The 27,023-nt window shown below is 36.7% G+C and overlaps 1 protein-coding gene across 1 annotated transcript; it reads left to right on the top strand.

Annotated features, from left to right (window-relative positions):
* The first annotated feature begins 2,356 nt into the window (after window positions 1–2,356).
* On the top strand, window positions 2,357–25,945 carry LOC106869491 (protein SLC31A2-like). Its single transcript, XM_089356121.1, has 4 exons — window positions 2,357–2,764; window positions 17,012–17,078; window positions 18,035–18,137; window positions 21,254–25,945. The coding sequence occupies exons 1-4, from the start codon at window positions 2,747–2,749 to the stop codon at window positions 21,531–21,533; spliced, it is 468 nt and encodes a 155-aa protein (XP_089212247.1). The 5' UTR covers window positions 2,357–2,746; the 3' UTR covers window positions 21,534–25,945.
* The last annotated feature ends 1,078 nt before the right edge of the window (window positions 25,946–27,023 follow it).

Below are 27,023 nucleotides of genomic sequence, written 5' to 3'. Positions count from 1 at the left end.
AATTATTCAAACCCCAAAGAATTCCTCTCAACACATGGCTATGATGCTCCCCCACTACTCCTGCTCGCGATCAGAGATGCACATATTGTCAGCCGGTCAGGGACATGCTCAACTGGTTAGGGTCAAGCAACTGACAAGCAAACCTGTGGTATTGAGCAGAATATTTGATGTAGCCCATCTTTTATACCAAGAAAAAACATATACATGATAACTATTCCAATCAGTTAAGAACAGAAGCCATGAAAGTCACTGCCTAGTATTTCAGAAGCTATGAGAGCCAATGCCTGGTATTTCAGAAGCCATGAGAACCCCTGCCTGGTATTAATATTATTATTATTATTATTATTATTATTGAGTAAGAGAGCAGTGCATGCCATCAAAGTGACACTGGGGTAAAATATACGAAGCCCAGTATACCCATCATGACTACCCGTCTGATAAGGGTACACCAGGTACATGCATCACAACCATATGTGCACACTATAGTGGTCTCATATCAAGATAAACAGCGCATGACCTTGCAAGTGGGGCCCAGTTAGAATTTTTTTTATTATTATTATTATTATTATTATTATTATTATTATTATTATTATTAAAAAAGGATTGACGTAACTCTTCACGAAGGTAAATAATCAAGACGAAGATCGCGATTCGATTGAATAAATGTTTTATTCTTTGAACAATATTTCGACAGAACGTCTGTCTTTCTCAAGTTCAAAACAAAAGGTGATTGAAAATTCAAAATTTCAGAAGCCAAACGTAAACTATGAACGAGAGTAACCAGCGTACGCTGTAATTTACGTTACGATTTTTTTGCCTTAGACACCCGGCTGCTTTGGTGACTTCTAGAATTTCTTTATGTTCCAATTCTTATTCTGAGTACCATAAAATCAATCATCTCAATCTACTTGATTTTTATATTTTATAAATGGATTGCATACGATTTGGGGGTCACACAACATGGTTCTCTTATGTCTTGACGAACATAAACTGTTCCCTCTTCATAACTTTGTATTTGAACATGAATTGCTCATATGCCACACACCTGATAATGGACTCTCTGCCAGATATGAATTACACCTTCTTCATCATTTAGTACTTGAACATGAAATTCTCATACATCACAATTCTGATAATAGACTCTTAGTTACCTTGAGATGATTGTAATAGTCCTCAACTGCCCACAGGAATCGTTCTTGATGATTCTTGTTGACGTCTGACCGTAGAGAATGTTTTTTTTTTCTACTTGAACGACACATACCCGACAAAGACCGCCAGCTTTTCACCGACTATGAGTACAAAGGATCTGACCTGACGATCTCTAAGTCGTTGCAGTTGGCGTCAACAACCATATGCACGATGTCTCATTCTCATTTCTTGTCAGATTGGAATCTGTCATATTGTTGTGGAAGTTCAAATTTGGTGCATATCACATAACATTACTTTCAATTGTTTGTCATTTATGTCTCTCTAAACTTTGTTCACGAATACCAGACACACCTGTGTATTCATGCATGTAGGTAAGTATTGTTTTTACGCTTGTCTATAAATTTAGGATTATATATTATAGGAGTATGCATGTTTGCGTATACATGGATAGTGGGAAAATGATGTGAGATGTTTTGCTTAGCCTTCAACAGCTGCCGGGGTCGTAGGCGCATCGTCGCAACATCTGGGGTGTTTTGAGCATCTAAGCTTGGGGGAGACCTTCCACACTCGCTGTCTGATCATATCTAGTTCCGTACAGGAACTGGCTATTCAAGGAAACCACCCTCAGATCCACACAGTGACAACTTCGATGTGGACACGAAACCGATTGTATATCAGGATCAAATGAGCCCCGTCCATGTTGTTCAACATCTCCACGACAACAACCTTCAACGCATCGCTGACCCCGTGGAGGCCGCCATGTCGCCGGGTCTTTTCTCTGCCGACGCCCAGAATGCAACAGATTAAAAAAATAATAATTCGTCTAGTACGACCTTGGTATCCTATTTAATTGTAATCGGAACGGAGGGGAAAAGAAAGTTAACCGCAGCAGGATTCGATCTCCGAACGAATAGAACATCGGAGGGTATTTTTACCTGAGGCTCTATCACTTCCGCCAACGATCCGCTGTCGTCGTAGTATTTAAATTAAAAACAAAAATGAAAATCTTTTCTTACTAACTGAACTTCTTTCCCATTGCTCCTCCTCTCCCTACTACACCTGTAACCCTCTTTTTTTTCTCTTCTTTCTCTTTTAGTTCTCAGGTTGCTCACACACATGAAAGAAATTGTTTATTTCTATACACGGATAAGACTGCATTTATATACGTATGTGTACGTGTGTGTGAGTGTGTGTGAGTGTGTGCATGTGACTGAATGCGTGTGTGTGTGTGTGTGTGTGTGTGTGTGTGTGTGTGTGTGTGTGTGTGTGTGTGTGTGTGTGTGTGTGTGTTCTGCAAAATATATATATATATATATATAAATTGTTTTTCCCCACCTTTATGTTCAATTGTCGAGCGCTTAAGATTATAATTAGTAAAGCCAGAAAAAATCTAAAGTTTAAATCTCTACATAACACAAATACATACGTGCCCACACAAACACGCACACACATACGCGCACCTACGCACACACACAGACACAAAATATTCAAATTAATACACACACATATATATATATATATATATATATATAACAAATATTCATAATATCCATATATATATATATATATATATATATATATATATATATATACGACCATGAAGGGACACGGCGCGGTAAGTCATTACCATGTTTATGATTTCAGAAAAATTTATTGCAATTAGTATATACGTTATATAATGTCATTATATTTACATCATACTGTATCGTTCGTTATGTTATTTTATGATATATCACAATGTTATGCTATTGCTTAAGATGAATCATTGCCTGAATTACAGTTAATACTTAAATTATATATATACATACATACACATATATATATACACACACACACACACATATATATATATATATATATATATATATATATATATATATATATATATATATATAATGGTATATTCTGTTAAGTACGTGGTAGAGTACATTGTATAGCTCATCCACCTTCAGGTTACAACCTGTGCTATGCTGTAGTAGTATTATAGGTACTTCCCGGTTTTGCATTTGGACATCTGTCGCGTGTGAATAGATAATTTTTAAAAAATTGGAATCAACAGGAGGGGCTACGGCTGAACATTTATTTTTTAATCGCTGCAATTGTTTCCACTGAAGCTATATATATATATATTGTTTTATAACAAGCTAATCGTGACATCAACACCTGTCGCTAATAAATATTACTTGAATTATGTTCTATCTGGATGTTTATCCTAATAATGTTTTTGATTCCAGCATCTACATCTCTATCGGGTGTTTTATTTCCTCTCTTTGTCAGCAATGTGGAGGCGCAATAGCCCAGTGGTTAGGGCAGCGGACTCGCGGTCATAGGATCGCGGTTTCGATTCCCAGACCGGGCGTTGTGAGTGTTTATTGAGCGAAAACACCTAAAGCTCCACGAGGCAGGGGATGGTGGCCAACCCTGCTGTACTCTTTCACCACATTTTTCTCTCACTCTTTCTTCTTGTTTCTGTTGTACCTGTATTTCAAAAAAGGGCTAGCCTTGTCACGCTGAATATCCCCGAGAACTACGTTAAGGGTACACGTGTCTGTGGAGTGCTCAGCCACTTGCACGTTAATTTCACGAGCAGGCTGTTCCGTTGATCGGATCAACTGGAACCCTCGACGTCGTAAGCGACGGAGTGCCAACAACATGTCAGCAATAGCGTACTGGATTCGAACGGTCAGCCTATGTTTTCTAAAATAGTTATAATAACCTCTTTAGCTGCTGAGCCACTAACGAACGTATGTGACGGAGGGTTGTATATTTTCATACATGCGTAAGTGGTAGAGTGAATGAGAGCGCTATTACTAATAGTTTAAATATAAACGTTGCTAGTTCGAATCCAGTCCATAAGGTCCGTAAACAAAGGTTGCTAGTTCGAATCCACGCCTACGTCTATATGTGAAGTTAGGAAGCTCGCTTTGCAACCGCGCGGTTTCGAGTTCAATCGCACTATGCGGCACATTAGGTGGGGGGGGGGGGGGTTGGGGGGGGGGTTTACCATAGCTCCGGGCCGACCAATACCTTGTGAATAAATTTGCTAGACAGAAACTATGTGGAAGTAAATGTGTATGTGTGTGTGTGTGCGTGCGTGTGTGCGCGCGTGAGTGTGTGTGTGTCCTCCCCACCGCTTGTGAGTGAATTTGGTAGACGGAAACTGTGTGGAAGCCCATCGTATATATATGTGTGTTTGTTTCCCCCCCCCCCACCTCCGCCGCTTGATAACCGATGTTGGTTTGTTTATGTCTCCCATTCATTAGCGATTTGGCTAAAGAGACCGATAGGAAAGCACCATACTTTAAAAAACAAAACAAAAACGGAATAATTACTGGAGTCGATATGCTCGATTTAACCAGCGGTCGGCGAACCGGGGTAAAATACCCCCAAGAGGGGTAAAAATGAAATTCTTGGAGGGTATTGAGGACTCATTAGACATAAGTAAAATCATATAAAAAAACGTGTTCTTTGTTATTTTCTTTTCGAATCAAGGGAGTAACGTCGGCGTAAATAAATATAACCGTTTAGTTATATTATAATACGGTGTGAGAGATGCGAGAGAATGATTGACAGTATCGTTAAAGCATTTGTCAAAATGACTTGCGGTTTTTATTTGCGGTTGTTTACGTTCTGAGTTCAAATTCCGCCGAGGTCGACTTTGCCTTTCATCCTTTCGGGGTCGATAAAATAAGTACCAGTGAAACACTGGGGTCGATGTGATCGACTCTTCCCTACCTCTCCCAAACTGCCTTTGTGGCAAAAATTTGAAACCGTTATTATTATTATTATAATAATAATAATAATAATAATAATAATAATAATAATAATAATAATAATAATAATAATAAAGGCGGTGAGCTGGCAGAATCGTTAGCACGCCGGGCAAAATGGTTAGCGGTATTTCGTCTGACTTCATGCTCTGAGATCAAATGCCGCCGGGGTCGACTTTATCTTTCATTCTTTCAGGGTCGATAAACTAAGTACCAGTTACGCACTGCAGACGCACTTGTGCCTATAGTAGAAAGGATCGTTATTATTATTATTAATAATAGTAGTAGTAATAATAGTATAAAGGCGGGTGAGCTGGAAGAACCGTTAGCACGGCGGACGAAATGCTGAGCGGTATTTCGTCTGCCAGCATTTCGTTCTGCTACTACTACTAATTATTATTATTTCAAATTTTTGCCACAAGGGCAGCTTGGGGGAAGGGGGGACGAGTCGACTACATCGTCACGAGTGTTCAACTGGTACTTGATTTATCGACCCCTAAAGAATGAAAGGCAAAGCCAACCTTGGTGGAATTTGAACTCAGAACGTAGCGACGAGCGAAATACCGCTAAGCATTTCGTCCAGCGTGCTAACGATTCTGCCAGCTCGCCGCCTTACTACTACTACTACTACTACTACTACTACTGCTGCTGCTGCTGCTGCTGCTGCTGCTGATAATAATAATAATAATAATCTCACGACTGCCAGTTACCAAATGGTTTCATGACAGATGGTGAATCAAATCCAGCAGTTATCAGAAATGGCTGAATGGAAAAGTTGACTTCAGCAGGATTTGAACTCAGAACGCAAAGGACTGCAACTAGCACTGCAATGCATTGTGTCCGACGTTCTACCGATTCCGTTAAAGATGGAGAAATAGTAGTTTCTAAATTAGGTACAAGCCGGAAATTTTGATGGGAGTGGCACATTAAATTATATCGCGCCCACTATTTGAATGTACTTTACTTTATCGACCCAGAGGGATGAAAGGCAAAAAATTACCTAATTTATAAAGGCGGAGAGCTGGCAGATTCGTTAGCACGTCGGGCAAAATGCTTAGCAGTATCTCATCTGCCGCTACGTTCTGAGTTCAAATTCCTCCGAGGTCGACTTTGCTTTTAATCCTTTCGTGGTCAATAAATTATGAAACACTGAGATCGATTTGATCAACTTACCCGCTCCCCACAAATTTCAGGCCTTGTGCCTATAGGAGAAAGGATGACTATTATCACGATGGTGGTGATCTCTTTTATACTAATATACCAACTATATTACCTAATATATGAGTGACCGTGTTTATTTTGACTCATGGATTTTAAGACAACTCTACATACACACACGTGTATTTATATTGTTATTTATATTTGTATGTATTTATGTATGTAATATTTTCAGTCGTTTTATCTCTGTACTACTCAACTTCGTTGATTTATTAGTATTTCACGACCGTCATTTCTTTCGTTCCCTTATCTCTGTACAGCATGTTATTACAGGCTTTATATTGCTCCTCTATTTCCGCGACGCTTTTAGCAATGTCCACTCTATTACAAAAGCATTTCAGGACCAGGGCTCTTTGATTAAAACATTCATTTTACATAGCAGAATTAACAACTGTGTACATATTATTTTCCTACTAAACCTGTGCATTGCATTGCTTTGCGACTGTCGTCTGTTATCTGTAACACATAGCATGAGAGTATCCAGGCGACTCCTAAGTGTCACCCACCCCATTCAAAGAGCATGCTTTTAAACATTTACTTGGTGAGGTCATAGGGCTGCAGTCATCCTGAGACAGTGCCTTGATGATATTTTAATCGGACAAACTGATCCCAGTTTTTATTTAGTCTAGTGCTTATTCTATTGGTCTGTATTACGCCGAGCCGCCAAATTACGTAAACAAATTACGTAAACAAACGAGTGTCGGTTTCCAAGCACAAAGATGCATAAACACACTCATACATACATACATACATACATACATACATACAAATACGTATATTCTTTTCTTTTACTTGTTTCGGTCATTTGACTGCGGCCATGCTGGAGCACCACCTTAAAAGGTGCTAGTCGTTTGAGAGTATCCAGGCGACTCCTAATTTGTGGGGAGGGACAGGTAGAATAAAGCGTCCCAGTACATTACTGGTGCTTTATTTTTATCGATCCCGTAGGGATGAAAGGTAAAGCTAACCTCAGCGGAATTGAACTCAGAACGTAATGGGCCATAGCTTTATGCTGCAATGCATGTTGCCCGATGCTTAGGCACAAGGCGAGCAATTTAAAGGGAAGGGGACAGTTGATAAAACTGACTCCCGTTACTAGTAGAAAACAACAAACTCTGGAGAATTCATTATTGTTTTGACTGACACAAATTATGAATCGGCATGACATAAAAAAAAAGAGATGACAGCAATGGGAAGAAAACCTTAAGTGTTCTATTTGTTTTCAAAACGCAAGGAAGAAAAATATTTATCCACAGTATATGTAGCCAACGTTCGTGTGGGTGAGCCTTCAACATTTTAGGACATTGATAACCTTCAACCCTAAGAAGATCAACCATTTCGAGACACAACATACCAGCTTCAGGACAGAGAAAACAAGGAAATTGCTGTCAGTATTCTGGACGGCACGCATGAATCTGAGAACAATCTTTTTCTTCAATTTTATCCGCGTCATGTCTTTAATATATAATCCTCTGGCATTCTTCAGCCACTACCTGTAGAGTTAATTTTTTGTCCTGTTCTAATTTTGTTAATATACATAAACGTATATCAACATCTTTTCTTGCTGTTAACCCTTGAACAAAAATTAAACATTTGAACAAATCCGGGGTTAATTCATTTAATTTGAATTTTTCACACTTTCTGTTCACAACTCCAGCATAGGTGACGAAGTCTTCATCTTTTTTAACTAAATTTAAACATTGCCAACGAGTATTGAACAGAGAACTTCTTTCTCTGAAAATTCTCGATAACAAATTAACTGTTTGATCGAAACAAATCTCACCTGGTTTCTTCGGCAGAATATAGTTACAGTATTTTTCGTGTTCGAGAGGGGATAACTTTCTTAAAAGTAGTCGCACCTTCTCGTGCGGAGGTTTAATCAATGTTTTCACACGACGTACTTCGCGAGACTACCAAAACATTCTCTCTCGACTACTACCGACCTCTACTCTTTATAAGAGTTCGTCTAGTCCATTCTCCAATCCACCAGGAGTGTCAATGACTTTCGCCGCAACATATATCATGGATTCTTCTCTCATAGACGAAAAATGTTTTACTATTTCTTACAAAACGGCCTGCAGATATAATTTGTTAGTGTTCAACTGTTCGTGCTCTACATTAACTCACTCTCTCCATCAAATTGATAATGGTTGAGCATGTGCACGGTGTACCACACGTCAAGTGTCCAAATGGCCACAACGCAACATAAAATTAAGTATTTTGCGTAATAATAAAACGCATCACCCTATCGGAGAACTGAAACCACAATCCCACGCGCCTTCACAGACGTATGCATGTATTTTGTGTGTTTATCTAGGTTTGTGCGTTTAGGTTTCTGTTTTTGAAGGTGCATGGCATTGTGGATTAGGGTGTTGGGTCCATGATTGTAAAGTCACTCGTTCAATTTCCGGTCTTGCATACACACACCTGCTTTATTCTCCCTTAAGTTCACACCACAGAACAGCATTACCGCCTCGTTTCTAACTCTTCATCCGTTTAACACTCTACCTCTCACTGACTCTTCTTCTTTCTCATTTCTGTTTGTCTCTTTCTTCTGAGGAAGAAGTTACGTCCGAAACGTTAAGATACTTTCTATTTTTATTAAAGCTGACGCTAATACTGTATTTGTTAAACCCTGTCCTTCATATCTTATGTTTTATTGTTCATTGTATCTACATCATGCATATATAGAGAGACAGACAGACAGTATCGAATTAATATGGTCCTTAGGACGTCGTTTTGAATGCCTAACCGTATTGCATTTGTTCCGGCTCTCTACGCGTTGAATTTTCGAATCTTGTGCCCTGCAACCTGCAAAATCGGTGATAGGCTTGGGTAATCATTAAGATGTACACATATATTTCATCCTCGGCAGACACGGAGAAAAATAAATGTTAAATTGTCCACCAAACATGGACTTTAGGGCCCGCGGTTCATGGAGTCTGGTCTCACTAATGGCTATGATATCCAAATTGTGTGACTTGATGTCATTTAAGAGGTACCCTTGTTTCCAAGAGGACCCCAAGCCACGCACATTCACACAACCAATCTTCGCCATGATTCTATTTAAATATGTGCTTTAAAGCACAAAACAAAAGGAACAGTGAGTTACTTACCGTTCGAAAGTTTTGTTTCCTCCTTGGATTTTTCACCAAGGAGGCTATTGTACAATTTCTTGCACAAATATTTTTGACATCCCCCTACCGCGTTGGGGTAGAGGGATTTTATTTTGTGGTGTAATGCTGGTGTTACATGATAAATTTTAATGTGTTTTGGCGGTGTTGTGCGTGGGTGGTTGTTTGTTTTGATGTCGTTATTTGTGATGTTTGTTTTAGAGTTGACATATTTCATCAACTCTGTGTTTGTAGTGTCTATTGCTGTTAGCATTGTTTTTGGTGTGTTATTATGGGTGTCTATCATGTAGGAGTTGGGAGTGTTTTCGGGAGATGTGAATCTCCCTGCTTTGTTGTTGTTCGTTTTTCTTTTTTTGCTCCTCTTCCTCCTTCCTTTTTGGGCTATTTTCCATTCCTCATTACTTGACTCGTCTTCAGATGAAAACTCTGAGGAATCGGAAGGAGGTAGGGGCATGTTGTATGGATCTGTGTTTGCTTGTGTAAGTGGTTGTGTTGTTGTTTTTGTTGTTGTTGGTTGTTGAATTTTTGGTTGTGGTGTAAGTGATGTGGGGGAAGGGGTATCCGTTTTTGTATTGTCTTTTCTTTTTTCGTCTTCTTTGTTAATTTTGCAGTTTTTGTTGTATTTTCTTTCGTTGATGTTGTTAATGTTGCTTTTGTTGTTTTTTGTGTGGATGGCGGTGTGGGCAGCAAGGCTTTTTTTATGTGTTTAGTTAGTTCTTGTTGTTGTTGTGTTTTTAGGGCAGTCTGACACTCCTTTTTGAGGTGTGCCTCGCTGTCGCATAAGTAACAGCGAGGCCGCCTGCCCTCTACCACTATATGTAACTTTTGATTTGTTGCCAAACGGATGTATGGTGTGATTTTTTGGATTTCTTGTTCGTTTGTGTGGAACAGGATTTGTATGTTTTTTCCCGTCCAGTTGCTTTCTCCAACGTTTATTTTAAGTATGTTTATGTTGTCCATGTCGACACATATGGCCGATATCAACCATAGTGTGCCTATTGTTGGAGGTGCGTGCTTTATTGTTACCTTTGTTACCTTTTGGCCAAGGTAACTGGGTAACATTGTTATTTCTGGTGTGTGAAGAGTTAGCGTTGAATACCTCTTCGCCAACTCTTCATTTCGAAAAATCACCTGTACCTGTGCAAATCTGTACCAAGTAATATATGATTTTTTTATCCCAAATTGATTGCAAACATTTTTGAATTTTGTCTATACTGGCCTGTTCCGGCCTTCTACTTTTAGTGTTTATTATTTTATATATTATTGTTTTCCTACTTGTTTCCTCTAATATGTGTTCTGGTATGTTTAAGTGTACTTCACCGCTTTCTTTGGTGATTAATTTTCTCATTTCTATTATTTCTTTTGTCGTGTAGGACACAACAGTTTTACTTTGCTTCAAAGCTTCAGCAAAGTTTTTGTTTTTGTTATTGTTGCTATTGTTGTTGCTGGTGCTGGCACTGGTATTGGTGGCAGATGTGGTATTTATGACTGTGCCAGTGGTGTTGTGGCTTGTATTCATTTTTCCTTCCTCTCTTTCGCTTGCTGCTGGTGAAGAGAGCAAAGATTGAGTTGAACTGTTGCTGCTGCTGCTGTTATTGTTGTTGTTGTTGTTGTTGTTTTTGGTGGTGGTGGTGATGATGGCGTCAGCAGAAATGGTGTTGACGTCAGATACTTTGGAGACATCGTCTGTGTTCTGTTTTGTAACTTTGGTTACAGTTTTGTTTTTTGTTGTTGGTGGTGGTGGTGGCGGTGTTAACTTTCAAGTTAACACTTGCATCTGTGTGTGTGTGAATTCTTTTTTCTTTTTCTCCATTCTCTCGTTTAACTGTGAGGAAGGAAGACTAGGAAATTCTTTTTCGAACGAAACACTGCAAGATTCAGCGTTCGTTTGACGAAACTTTTCATGGCTAGAAGACGCCATCGTCTCAAAATAAAAATGGCTAGAAAGCCGAAATTGATTTTTTAAACCTGGAAATGTGCCACACAGGGCAGATTTCCGTTGCAAAAAAACTTGCACCAGAGAGTCTATAAGTTGTTATACAACTTTCTATATAAAATAAACTTTACAAACAAACTTTTTAAAACATAAAAAAGGCAAAACTTACGGAGCCGACACGTCTACCGTCCGTCCATAGAGATAGATAGATAGATAGATAGATAGATAGATAGATAGATAGATAGATAGATAGATAGATAGATAGATAGATAGACATGCATTCAAACGTAACGAATTAATTCATGCTGATATAATTTTAAAGATTTCCACGCCTTTTCATGGGTGGGTTTGAGTTCATTTTCGATCTAGAGTAATGTTTGTTCATTTTCGATCTCGAGTAATGTTTATTTGCTATCTTTTAGTAGCCCATTTATATGGTTTGAGATTTTCGCTAGTCGTCTCATTAGAATGCTCCAATGCCTGAAAATTATAGTTTTCTGTTGGTTTGGCATTCTCTAAGGAGCAAACTTACTGCATATGTCATGCATGATTGTCATAAAGTACTTCAGCTTTATGCCAATATCTTACATAGAGAGACTGACATACCAGTGGCAAGGAAGCTAGGAGCGATTGGCACCAGGTAGGTGGAGTCCAAAAAAAGCAAAAAAAAAGAAAGAGAAAGCAAGGGTTCTACCCTGGTGGTCGGATGCCTTTCCTACGGGGAAGTTATTGCAAATCGCAAATCGCAATGCTTAACATGTTATCATGTAATTGGTAATTAGTAATTTGTAATTTGTAAATTGTAATTTGTAATTTTTAATTGTATCCTAAATTCATCATCGTACATTTTAAAACGTTATAGCAGCTACTACACCTTTTTACGTTTGTCTGTCTTTGTTCGTCCCATCTTTGTAATGCCTTCATGGTAAATTTTATGAAATAAAGTAGCTTGCTTACCAACCACGTGGTTACAGGTTCAGTCCCACTGCGTGGCACCTTGGCCAAGTGTCTTCTACTATAGCCTCGGGCCGACCAAAGCCTTGTGAGTGGATTTGGTAGACAGAAACTGAAAGAAGCCTGTCGTATATATATATATATATATATATATATATATATATATATATATATATATATATATATATACATAATGTGTGTGTGTGTGTTTGTGTGTCTGTATTTATCCCCCAACTTCGTTTGACAACCGATGGTGGTGTGTTTACGTCCCCGTAACTTAGCGGTTCGGCAAAAGAGACGGATACAATAAGTATTAGGCTTACAAAGAATAAGTCCTGGGGTCGATTGGCTCGACTAAAAGACGGTGCACCAGCATGGCGACAGTTAAATGACTGAAACAAATAAAAGAATAGAAAAAATAAAAAGAATATATATATTATTTATATATTATATATATGATTATTATATATAATTATTTATATATATATATATATATACATATATATACATTATATTACAATAATGGTCGTGTGGTTAATTACTTATGGAGAGCTTTAAAAGTACGGTATTATGTTTTAGATTAGACAAGTCAGATTGTGTTGCATTCAACAAATATGTCTAGACATATGTACATGTATAGAGGGTGAGTTTTTGCATTTCCTCCCGTCTGACACGATGAAAATAAGTAAAATGCATTTCTCATGCGTATCAGTCAACTACACCTACAAAATAATATTGTTGCTTATTCAAAACGAAAGTCTTGGAAGATATTTTATAAGTTTGCATCCTGTCAATGTACAATTGTACATTTTCATGTCATTTAGCGCTTTCTTAATTTCTATCGCTTTCGTAATCTATACTAGTTTATCCTATGCAATATTTTGTACTGACGTCCGCTTCGCTTTTCGTGACTTTTCAATTAGAAAGTAATTTATGTATTTAGTGTAATCTAGAAATTTAGAAGCTTTTGAATTTTCTGAACGTTTTGTGCATGTTCCTACTTCAATTAGAGAACGCCCGGTTTCTAAGAAATACTTTTTGTGATTGATTTTCCAGTTAAATACATATATAGACTATAACTAAAAACTGGGGAATATATATTTAATAACTATACAAGAAACTACTGAAAGTCAAGCTTTAACGATTTAACTATTGTTTGTAACTAGGACAGTTTGACAATGAGCCAAATGTGTGTTGAAAAGTATTTCTAATAACTTTTGTGGTTGATATTCTAGGTAAACGCACATATAGACTATAACTAAAAACTGAGGGATATATATTTAATAATTATAAAGGAAACTAGTCAATGTTTATAGTCAAGCTTTAATAATTCCGTGCAGCACGGAATTTTGTCAGTGAACAGGTCGCGGTCTCAAAGCGACGAAAATATTTTGCCAAATTAAATATAAATGTTGAAGTGAATCTAACGAGTTCTGTGTTTTTAAATTGCTTATAAACACCTTCCACGCTGCAATATTAAAGTTGAAAATGGAAAATTTCAGCAAGCATGGAACATGATATTCCGACGGCAGTAATTCTTGTAGCATTCAAGGAAAGACCCGACCGAAATGGTTATATATGACCAAATGTGACCGAAGGTGTTATGACTTCCCCACTGTAGCTATGATTTTTAGGAATACAAACAGTGAACTACTTTTTCAACGTGATTTTTATTTACGCTCGAAATCAAGAAACTTATCTCATAAATTTGACCATACTGATTGAACCTTTCATGTTATTAAACGACGTACATACTGTTTTATGCCTATAGAGAATTAATCCTACACAGATTAACAACAACAGATGCACCACACCTAATACGTTACAATACAAGGTTGTCTACGCAGCAGTAAACATATTAAACAAATCTTTGTAGGTCGAAAATTAATTCAGTAATTGGTTGTTGATTGTCGAGCTCAAGTTGAAGCCAATAACTTGAATTATATGACAAGCGTAATCAGCGCTTTCTTAATTTCTATCGCTTTCGTAATCTATACTAGTTTATCCTATGCAATATTTTGTACTGACGTCCGCTTCGCTTTTCGTGACTTTTCAATTAGAAAGTAATTTATGTATTTAGTGTAATCTAGAAATTTAGAAGCTTTTGAATTTTCTGAACGTTTTGTGCATGTTCCTACTTCAATTAGAGAACGCCCGGTTTCTAAGAAATACTTTTTGTGATTGATTTTCCAGTTAAATACATATATAGACTATAACTAAAAACTGGGGAATATATATTTAATAACTATACAAGAAACTACTGAAAGTCAAGCTTTAACGATTTAACTATTGTTTGTAACTAGGACAGTTTGACAATGAGCCAAATGTGTGTTGAAAAGTATTTCTAATAACTTTTGTGGTTGATATTCTAGGTAAACGCACATATAGACTATAACTAAAAACTGAGGGATATATATTTAATAATTATAAAGGAAACTAGTCAATGTTTATAGTCAAGCTTTAATAATTCCGTGCAGCACGGAATTTTGTCAGTGAACAGGTCGCGGTCTCAAAGCGACGAAAATATTTTGCCAAATTAAATATAAATGTTGAAGTGAATCTAACGAGTTCTGTGTTTTTAAATTGCTTATAAACACCTTCCACGCTGCAATATTAAAGTTGAAAATGGAAAATTTCAGCAAGCATGGAACATGATATTCCGACGGCAGTAATTCTTGTAGCATTCAAGGAAAGACCCGACCGAAATGGTTATATATGACCAAATGTGACCGAAGGTGTTATGACTTCCCCACTGTAGCTATGATTTTTAGGAATACAAACAGTGAACTACTTTTTCAACGTGATTTTTATTTACGCTCGAAATCAAGAAACTTATCTCATAAATTTGACCATACTGATTGAACCTTTCATGTTATTAAACGACGTACATACTGTTTTATGCCTATAGAGAATTAATCCTACACAGATTAACAACAACAGATGCACCACACCTAATACGTTACAATACAAGGTTGTCTACGCAGCAGTAAACATATTAAACAAATCTTTGTAGGTCGAAAATTAATTCAGTAATTGGTTGTTGATTGTCGAGCTCAAGTTGAAGCCAATAACTTGAATTATATGACAAGCGTAATCAGAGTTAAAAGTAATTAAGTCTTGCTTCTCACGTAATGTTTCCAAAGCAACCGTGGTGAATAGGTTAGAGCAATGATTCCCAACGTGAGACCTGGGAAAACTGTGGTAGGGCGTGGGATCCAAATTTTTTTCTTTCTTTTTTTATATAGCGGGATATAGAATTTTTTTTTTTTTTTTTACTTGTTTCAGTCATTAGACTGCGGCCATGCTGGGGCACCGGCTTGAATTATTAGTCGAATGAATGAATAAATACTATATATATATATATATATATATATATATATATATATATATATATATATATATATATATATATATATATATTATAATATATATAAATATATATATATATATATATATATATATATATATATATATATATATATATATATATATATATATATATATATAATATATATATATATATATATATATATATATATATATATATATATATATATATATATATATATATATATATAATATATATATATACTATATATATATATATATATATATATATATATATATATATATATATATAGTATATATATATATATATGTTATATATATATATATGTATATATATATATATATATGTATATATATATATATGTATATATATATATATATATACATATATATATATATATACATATATATATATATACATATATATATATATATACATATATATATATATACATATATATATATATATATATATATATACTATATATATATATACATATATATATATATACATATATATATATATACTATATATATATATATACATATATATATATATACTATATATATATATATACATATATATATATATACTATATATATATATATATATATATATATATATATATATATATATATAATATATATATATATATATATATATATATATATATATATATATATATATATAAGATATATACATATGCACATATATATATATACGTATATATACATAAATATATATATATATATATACATATATACATATATATACATATATATATATATATACACATGTATATATACATACATACATATATATATATATATATATACATATATATATATACATACATATATATCATATATATATACACATATATATGTACATATATATATATATATATACATATATATACATACATATATATCATATATATATACACATATATATGTACATATATACATATGTATATACATATGTACATACATATATATATATATGTATATACGTACATACATATATATATATATATACACATATGTATACACACACACACACACACACACACACACACACACACACATATATATATATATATATATATATATATATATATATTTTATACCTGTATAGAGTGTACAGGGCTAGGAGTGGTAACAGTGAATATTTCACAATGTATTTTGCAATCCAAATAATTTCACTTCTATCTCCTGAAAATACGCTGTTTTTTAATATAATAATGAAATCCAAACCTGTCTTTTCAAATATTGTTTTTAAAATAACGTCATTATATTTTATAACTTCCTAGAAACCACTCCGAGTCAGGTTTCAGTGAAAATACATTGAAGCTTATGAAAAAAATGCCAGTATTATATTCATAAGTGCATAAACTGTCATGCAATACATTGCCATTTGGTTTACAGAATAAAATGTTTTTGTTTTTAGTTTTGTTTTCAGTTTTTTTTTGTTTTGTTTTTTTTCCTGCCTTTATTTTTAGGTTACGTTTTCCCTTTCCACGCCCGGAAATTTTCTGTTCTATGGGTGGCACATTGACACAATTTTGGGTAAGCTTGAAAATCATTACTTCTTTTTATTTATTTTTTTTTTTTTTCATTTTATTTTATTTTTTGTCTTTGCTTTTTGTTCAGCGGCAAGTTGGGCAGAATCGTTGCCGCGTCGGGAAAATGTTTAGCGGCATTTGGTCTGCCTTTACGCTCTGAGATCAATTTCCGCCGAGGTCAACTGAGCCTTTCATCCTTTCAGTGTTCATAAAATAAGTGCCATTTGAACACTGTGGTCAATGTAATCGACTTGCCACACAACTAAACTTGCTGGCCTTGTGCCAAAATTCGAAACCATTATTAAGGCAGCGAGCTGGCAGAATCGTTAGCATGTCGGGCAAAATGCTTAGCTACATTTCGTCTCACTTTACATTCTAAGTTCAAATTACACCGAGAATAACTTTGCCCTTCATCCTTTCAGATTCGATGTAATCGACTGCCCCCACCTTCATATTTTGGCTTTGTGCCTATAGTAGAAAGGATTTTTAGTATTTTGAGCGAACGTTAGGATGTCGGACAAAATGCTTAGCGGTGACTCTCCCGGACCTTCACTTTCTAAGTTCAAATTCCGCAGAAGTCGACTTTTCCTTTCATCTTTTCGGAATCAATACAATAGAAACAAATAGAGCAGTGGGGTCGATGTAAGCGACTAGCACCCTTCCCCAAAATGTCAAGATTTGTACCTATAATAGAAACGATATCATTATAATATATTGTGAGCGGTCCTTGGGTGACGAGATAGCTGAATCGCTAGCACGCTAAATATACTGCTTCTTGGTATTTGATCACTGGCTTTAACTTCTGAATTCAAATTCCGTCGCGGTCCACTTTGCCTTTCATCCTTTCGGGGTCGATAAAATAAGTACCATGAGCATTGGGTTCAATGTAATTGTCTCACCCATTTCCGCGAAATTGCTAGCCTTGTACCAAAAGTTGAAGTCAATAATTTATTCCAACAGGTTTAATACTGGCGTTATTTACGACAACTTTAGCTGCAATGCTTTCGGAAGGATTGAAGTACGTGCGTTACTTACCGAAAAAACAACGTGGACAAAGAAAATGGTAAGGAAAAATTTATTTTATTCATTTATTTAACCCATTACCTACCAGTGATCTCATATGAGATCACTTAAAACTTTAAAATTTCGTAATTATCTGTCAATATTTACACATATCTAACCTTTTTGTTATATCTACTAGGTATATTTCTCTGATATTCAAATGAGGTTTGCTAATTTTTCACCCAATATCTCGCTTATTTCTATTTAAAATGTTATTTTGAAATGTTATTTTGATCATTCCAGTGTGTTTCTAAGGCTGTTTTATGCTAGAAATCCAAGTTTCATTAAAAAATTCCAGTTAATAGAATTATGGGAGGTAATGGGTTAAGCGAAGATGGCGGCGAACTCATAGAATCGTAGGCACGCCGGACAAAATGCTTAGCGGTATTTCGTCCGACTTCACGTTCTGAGTTCAAATTCCACCGAGGTCGACTTTGCTTTGCTTCCTTTCGGAATCAATAAATTATGTACCAGTGAAACACTGGAATCGATGTAATCGACCAGTTCCCTCTCCAAAATTTTCAGGTTTTGTGCCTTTAGTAGAAAGAATTTATATAAGTGCAGGCATGGTTGTGTGGTTAAGAAGCTCACTTTGCAGCCACATGGTTCCGGGTTCTGACACACTGTGCGCGACCTTGAGCAAATGTCTTCTAGTGCAGTCCCAATATTTTTTTATTTATATATATTTTTTGTTTCTTTGAAGCCTGGTACTTATTCCAGCCGTTCTCTTTTGCCGAACCGCTAAAATAACGACGGCGTAAACACACCGATACAGGTGGTGGGAATACAGACACTGAATCACACACACACATAAATATATATATATATATATATATATATATATATATATATATATATATATACATACATACATACATACATACATACATACATACGACGGGATTCTTTCAGTATCCGTCAACCAAATCTGCTCACAAGGCTTTGATCGGTCCGAGGCCATAGTAGTAGACAATTGTCCAAGGTACCATGCTGTGGTACTGAACTCGCAACCATGGTGTGTGTGTGTGTGTGTGTGTTTGCCTCCCTCTACTGCCGCTCGACAACCACAGTTAGTTTGTTTACGTCCCCGTAACTTAGCGATTCGGCAAAAGAGACGATAGTATATATATCAGACTTTAAAAGCAAGTTAGTACTGAAGTCCATTTGTTCGACTAAACTCTTTCAGGCTGCAAATCCCAGGATTAAAACAAGTTAAAAGTAAAAGGCTGACGAAGAAAGTTTATTTTCAGACCAAGTAGTTGGTCTGAATGCTCATAACAAGATGGCCTCCACTAAAGGTACCCGAATACTAACTAGTTGTGTGAAACAGAATGAAGCATTAAGTTTATCAATTCAAATGTTGTTTCTCCAATAGGCTTCACAAAACTTTAGTGGGTTTGAATCTATGATAGCAAACACTTTTTATCAAGGTTCAGTGCAGTGCAATGGTCTTGTAATAGCAGTCCAGTGCTCTGTTTAGTTGAATATCTGTGAAGATCATTTATTTATCAGATGTCCTGTTTGCTTGTTTAAATCTGATGGTTGTCTAGTATTCCGGTTGGTTAATTCACTTATGACGTCAACTGTTTTGCTGTCAGGGTTTTTAATAGTGTCGTGTTTTGTTTGCTTTTATTGTTGAGAATCCGGTTTTAATCTAATTGCAAAATTTAGTTGGTCAATACTAGGGTGACGCAGGACTGTTTTAGTAGTATTGTAGGCCCCCGGGCACATGGCTCATTGGTTAAAGCATCGGGCTTACAATCGTGAGGTAGCGAATTTGTTTCGCAGATCGAGCTGTATAGTGGTATTGAGCAAGACGCTTTATTTCACGTTGCTCCAGTTCACTCATCTGTAGAAATGAGTTGCGACGTCACCAGTGCCAAGCTGTATTGGCCTTTGCCATTCCCTTGGACAACATCGGTGGCGTGGGGAGGGAAGAGTAGTATACATGGGTGACTACTGGTCTTCCGTAAATTGCTGGTCTTGCCCGGACTTGTGTCTTGGAGGGGAATTCTCTGGATGCAATCCCATGGTCACTTGTGACCGAAAAAGATTCTTTACCTACTTCTACCTTTATAGGCCCCCTGGCAAATCAGTGCTCTGGACTCTACAGTATTCACGTACTGACGGTAGGCCACAACATACATAAATCAGAATTAGGCCCCGAGACCTGTGAGAGCCCTATGCAATTGCTCAATGTGCCTTAAGACGGCACTAGGGTGACATCAGCAAATAGTGTTGAAAAAGAATAATTTCGCAGTAGTTTGAAGTTAGGGTTTCGAATCCCAGGGGAATCCCGTTACCTCAACTTTTGTTTTACCTTCATTATTTTTGTTATTTCTAGTTAATTAGCTGAGTAGAATTTTTTCTTCTTTCAGTCATTTGACTGCGACCATGCTGGGGCACCGCCTTAAATTGTTTTTTTTTTAAATTCTAGTTTGTTATAAAGTATTTAGTTTTGGTCTATATTTCTTAATAGATATAATTTCTTCATTTGATCGGAATTTTTTCAGTCATTTGACTGCGGCCATACTGGAGCACCCACTTAAGCAGTTTTTTTTAAAATTCTAGTTTGTTATAAAGTATTTAATTTTGGTCTATATTTCTTAAATATATTTTCCTCGTGTAATCGAACTTGTACTGGAGTCTTCCCGATGCATTGATATAAAGGAAAAAATTGCTTTATGGGATGTTTATTTGTTGCGCAAAAATCAAAGAGATTACAAATGGGGCATTTTTCTGGTCCTGGGGAACATCAACTGTTTCTTTTGCGCTTCTTTTTGTATTCTTTTTTTCAGTTTACTTGTTGTGCCTTGCAGAGGTGTCGCTATAAGAAAGAAAGAAAGAAAGAAAGAAAGAAAGAAAGAAAGAAAGAAAGGAGAGAGTGAAGAAGGAAGAAAGAAAGGAAAGGAAGAAGGGGAGAGAGGGAGGAAGGGAGAAAGAAAGAGGGGAGAGAAAGGAAAGAAGGAATAGATAGATAGATAGATAGATAGATAGATAGATAGATAGATAGATAGATAGATAGATAGATAGATGTTTGGTTGGTTTCAGATAGAAAGATGAATTGTAGTTATTACAAGTGATAATTTTGAATTATTTTTATTTTCTATTTCACAGCACACCTTTAGCAAAAGTGTTCCTGCAGAATATGAAAACCCGTTTATGGCAAACATGTCTACATATGCTACAGACAGGAACTGGATTGTTTCTAATGTTATGTTCCATGTCTTATAATACCTGGATTTTCATCAGCATCATTGTTGGTTCATTTTTAGGATACTTCTTCTTACACCCAGTCATACGAATCCATGCTGATAAAAAAATAAAACGGACAAAGCCATCGGCTGTGGAGATTGCACTGATCGACAATCCGTCAACACGGAGCGTCAAGCAATGAACATCTTTTAATGTGCTTATGTCTCAATGCTTACGTTTTTCTCATAAATAAAATATTCATAATTCTTTATACAATAGGCACTAGGCCTGAAAATTTCTGATGGAAGTGGGACGAGGTGGTCAGTCGATTACACTTATTTTACCGACCTCGAAAGTTTGAAAGACGAAGTTGACATCGGCGAAATTTGAACTCAGAACGTAAAGCTGTTGTTCAAATTCCTCCAAGGTCGACTTTGCATTTCATCTTTTCGGGTTCGATTAAATAAGTACCAGGGTCGATGTCATCAATTTACGCCATCTCCTAAAAATTGCTGGTCCTGTGCCAAAATTTTAAATCATTTGAAACCATTTGAAGGGTAGCTAAGGCGGAGAACTGGCAAACTCGTTAAAGCGTCGGAAAAAATACGCGACGGTATTTGTTTCAACTCTTTACATTCTCAGTTTGAATGCCGTCGAAGTCAACAGCGCTACTCATCCTTTGAGATCAATAAAATAAAGTACCAGCTGAGTACTGTGGTCGATGATATAAACTAACTCTTTTCTCTGAATATTGTTGGCTTTGTGCCTAAGGAAAGTATTATCTTATTGTAACTTGACAGATGACTAAAGACTCCGGTACATTTTTACCTACACTGTGTTACAAAGGAATAATAATAATAATAATAATAATAATAATAATAATAATAATAATAATAATAATAATAATAATAAATATGAGCAGGAGTAGTGAGGGAGCATCAAATTCCCTTATACAGTACCAGGCAGTGACTCTCATGGTTTCTGCTCTTAACTGATTGGAAGTGTTAACATGTACATATTTTGTCTTGGTATAAAAGATGGACTACAGCAAATATTCTGCTCAATACCACAGATTTGGCTGTCAGTTGTTTGACCATAACCAATTGAGCATGTCCCTTGGTGGCTGGCGATATGTGCATCTCTGATCACGAGCACGAGTAGTGGGGGAGCATCATAGCCATGTGTTGAGAGGAATTCTTTGGATTTTCAATAATTCACCTCTGGAAACATAAGTGTTTTGTTTATCATTCTTCAACAAACCTTATTCAAGGAACTCCCAAATAGGATGGGCCACTTGGCCTGAAGAAAATTCTGACGGAGTCACACCTGCAAGTTCATGCATTGTTTAATCTGATATGAGATCACCATGTCAAGGACATATGATTGTGATGCATGTGCCTGACGTACCCTTGTCAAACAGGTAGTCATGGTGGATATATTGGATTTCGTATATTTGTAAGCCAGTGTCATTTTGATGGCATGCATTACTCTCCCAGTATTAATAATAATAATAATAATAATAATAATAATAATAATAATAATAATAATAATAATAATAATAATAGGTTGGGGAAAAAGTTCGTGCACCATGTTAATGCTTTTTCATACATTTTTGTGGTGTTTGTTCATTCAGTTCATGTCATGTTCAATGGTGACTTACCGCGTTCGTCGAAAACGCGCTTAGTTTCAACAAGACAATGCAAAGCGGCATACCGCCAGAAAGACCAGCAACAAGACTGAAGAATTGGGTGGTGTGAAAGTTCTGCCGCATCCAGCCTATAGTCCAGACGTTGCTCCATCTGACTGCGGTTTCTTCCGATCAATGCAGCATTTTATGAAAGGTCGCCGATTTGAGTCATTCAATGAAGTTGAAGAAGCCTGTCAAGAATTTTTCGATTCAAAGCCGACCAAATCTGAAAGCTTACAGATCGTTGGCAGAAGGTCGTGGAAAATGATGGCCTTCATCTTGAAGAATAGTTGTTGTTTTTTAATAAATTGTTGCATAAAAAATCATTATTTTAACACGGCGCACGAACTTTTTCCTCAACCTAGGAATAATAATAATAATAATAATAATAATAATAATAATAATAATGGCACAAATGTAGTAAGTTCAGGGAGGGGAATAGTCGATTATGCTAATCATTTTGTCCGGCGCGTTAACGATTCTACCAACCTACCTTAATAATAATAATAACCACCATATCATTATATCACATTTCAAAACCTTCTGTATTTTTCTCCAATGTTTGTTTGCTATCAGAAGAGGAAGAATAGTTTACACCTCCCTTTGTCAGGACCTTCAAGCAAAACTCGTTTAGCAGCATTGTAATTCCATGGACAACCCAATTTACTATGATTATTATAGAGTCCATATCCATTATTCGGAGGCCCCTCGTATCTATGGTCCCTAGAGCCATGGAGCACTCTTGACAACTGCCGAATATGCGCAGAACTTAAGATGGTACTGCTTTCGAGACTGATAGATAACTGGGAATGTATACGCGATCAATCGTACGAGAAAAAAGTTCTCAAGTTTGTTTATTTTCTGTTTATATATATTTATATATACATGTGTATATATATGTATATATACATGTATATCTATGTATATATACATGTATATATATATATATATATGTATATATACATGTGTATATATATGCATATACATGTATATATATGTATGACCCTATCGCATCACCGACTCCTTCACCTGCACTTCTACCAACATCATCTATTGCCTCTCCTGCTCTCTCTGCCATTCTCTGTACATCGGACAAACGGGGCGCCGCCTGACCGACCGATTCGCGGAACACCTCCAAGACATCAACGTTGGCAATGACACCCCGGTATCACGCCACTTCCGTTCTGCCGGCCACTCCTTGCAACAACACCTGTCCGTGTTTGGATTGTCCATGCACAGGGGCCATCCGGACTCCCGTTTGCGCCGTGAACAGGGATTAATCTTCTCTCTTCGCTGCTCTGCGCCACATGGGCTCAATTCCCCTCCCCTCTTCCTCTAACCCCCTCTTCCTCTAACCCCCTCATCCTGCCTCTCTCCCCCACCCTCCCTCCTACCACCCATCTCTCCCCCTTCCCCACCTCCCCTCCTGCTCCGACTCCTACTTCTTTGTACGTCTCTTCACCTCTCTTCACTCCTACTTCTCTTCACTCCTACTTCTCTTCCTACTTCTCTTCATTCCTACTTCTCTTCACTCCTACTTCTCTTCACTCCTACTTCTCTTCCCACTTCTCTTCCTACTTCTCTTCACTCCTACTTCTCTTCACTCCAACTTCTCTTCCTACTTCTCTTCACCCCTACTCTTTCTCTCCTCTCTCTTACTCTCTCTCACTCTCTTCTCTCGTACTCCCCCTCTCTCACTCTTACTCTCTACACTCTTACTCTCTTACTCTCTCACCCTTACTCTCTCACCCTTACTCTCTCACTCTCTTCTCTCTTTCCCTCTCTCTCACTCTCTTTCACTCTTACTCTCTACACTCTTACTCTCTTACTCTCTCACCCTTACTCTCTCTTTCCCTCTCTCTCACTCTCTTCTCTCTCACTCTCTTTCTCTTCCTCTCTTTCTCCCCCCATACCCACCTTTCCTCTCTCTTAATCCACCTTCCCCTTCCCCTTCATCGTCGACACCCCCTCATAAGCTCATTCCACCACACCCCAACACACTCCTACTCTACCTTCCCACTCCACCCCATCCAATTCCTTACACCCACCACCCACCCCCTACCCACATACCCCACCCCTACCCACATACCCCTACCTCTACCCCACCCTCAGCCTAACCCACACTCCACCCATGCCTTCCCCACCTCCCAACACCCTCACATCACATCACACCAATCCCCTCGCATCACACCACGCACACACTACAACTGACCAACTCCTTTCTCCCTTCCCCATTTTCACACTACATATGTCAAGATCACCAGCATTCTATCTCCCACACACAGCCCCTCGTTCTTCGATCACCGTTTGTTATCTCCCCCTTTTCTTAGCTCTCCTGAAAAAAGAATTTCTAACTTCCGGTCAGCCATTATTATGATTGACCGTTGACTGAACACTATTCAATTTTTTTTCTCCGTGTTTTTCTCCTTGTCTCCGTATTCTTTCTGTTGAAGAGCGTAGCTCGAAACGTCAGACTTTCCGTATTCCCGAGCGTCATACTAATACATCCTTTTGTTATTTACACCACCTGTCCTCGTCTGTTGTTGTTTTTTCGTACATTCTCCCACATATATGTGTGTATATGTATATACATGTATATATGTATGTGTGTATATATATATATATGTGTATGTGTATATGTATGTATATATATATATGCATGTATATATATATATGCATATACGTGTGCATGTGTATATATATATATATATATATATATATATATATATATATATATATATATATATATATATACATATATATATATATATATATATATATAATGCATGTGTGTATGTAAGTATCTATGTACATGTAACATTTACACAAGAATAAGATTAATATCAGCAATGCTTGTTATGTTTTGTTATTATAATTGTAACTTGTTATTATAATTTGTTAAATATATTAATAAAGTATTTATTTTATTTGTTATTTTCATTTTTATTTCGAAGATTCCAAGTATGTAACATCGTGCCCCGCTCTGCGTTCCTCAACTGTAGAATACCTTCGATCTATTCAGGTCATGTAAACGCATACTGTAGTAACAACTGATGAGAAGCTTTATAATGCTACTTAAACATTTATCATAAATCGACCTACATGATCCTTTAGTATAACACTTCTCCGTGATAAGAGTAAGAGCACGGAACCTAGTGGTTACGGATGTTCCGCTCACGATCATAATGCTGTAGGTTCGATTCCTCGACCGAGTGGCACGTTGGGTACTTGAGCAAAGAGTTTCTTTTATGTTGGTCTAGTTTACTCAACAATAATAAATACCAGTCTGATTGCGGGCGTAAACCCCTCTCCCTCTATCCACCTCTGTCTATCTCTATCTATCTATCTGTCTATCTCCTTTCATTTGTTGAGGGAATCCTGGATGTTCCGGTGAGTTACGGGTGAGGAGTTGAGAGGATGTACATATCAGCACGCAACTACAGAAGTACTTAATACAATTAGCGAAAGCATGATACATGCTCTCCAAGGTATACTTGCTTGTAAATGACGGCTGCCTATAATAGGTTCTTTTAGAACTGTCTGGACTGTTCGAGAATCTAACGAGATGCCTTGTAAAAATATTGATGTTTACAACGTTTGCAGTTGGAACAATAAAGACAAAGTTGCAGTGCTGAAGCAGCTCCGTTATTAACAGCCCGAACGTTATATTTTTATAGATCTATGGAACGTCTCCGCGATAGCTTTCATCTCCCATCGAAAAATAAAAGTATTTTAAAAATAAAAAAAATAGCTACCAGAATATGACTGAGAGATGAGTTTACTCTAAGTAGCTGCCCTCAGCTTCCGGACGCTTCGAGAACAGCATCCGACCTCATGACCAAAATCCTGTTATTCTGGGTGTTTACTACAGCCTCCATGGTGAATACCTTTTCGTCAGACCAGATGAAAACATTGTCACGACGCTCTGAATATCACCCGTCATTTTCTTGAACCTGACCAATCGCTTTGATTTGGAAGCGGCTGAAATTAGGTGTCGACGTTGCA

This window comes from Octopus bimaculoides, chromosome 8 (genome assembly GCF_046866305.1).
Source record: "Octopus bimaculoides isolate indiv1 chromosome 8, ASM4686630v1, whole genome shotgun sequence".
Classification (NCBI taxonomy): domain Eukaryota; kingdom Metazoa; phylum Mollusca; class Cephalopoda; order Octopoda; family Octopodidae; genus Octopus; species Octopus bimaculoides.
This window is presented reverse-complemented; position numbering and strand designations above follow the sequence as displayed.

Excerpts from the sequence above, each read along its gene's own strand:
- LOC106869491 (XM_089356121.1), top strand. Across the intron at positions 17,079-18,034 it reads GCACATTGACACAATTTTGG|GTTTAATACTGGCGTTATTT; the intron begins GTAAGCTTGAAA and ends TTATTCCAACAG. Across the intron at positions 18,138-21,253 it reads CAACGTGGACAAAGAAAATG|CACACCTTTAGCAAAAGTGT; the intron begins GTAAGGAAAAAT and ends TCTATTTCACAG.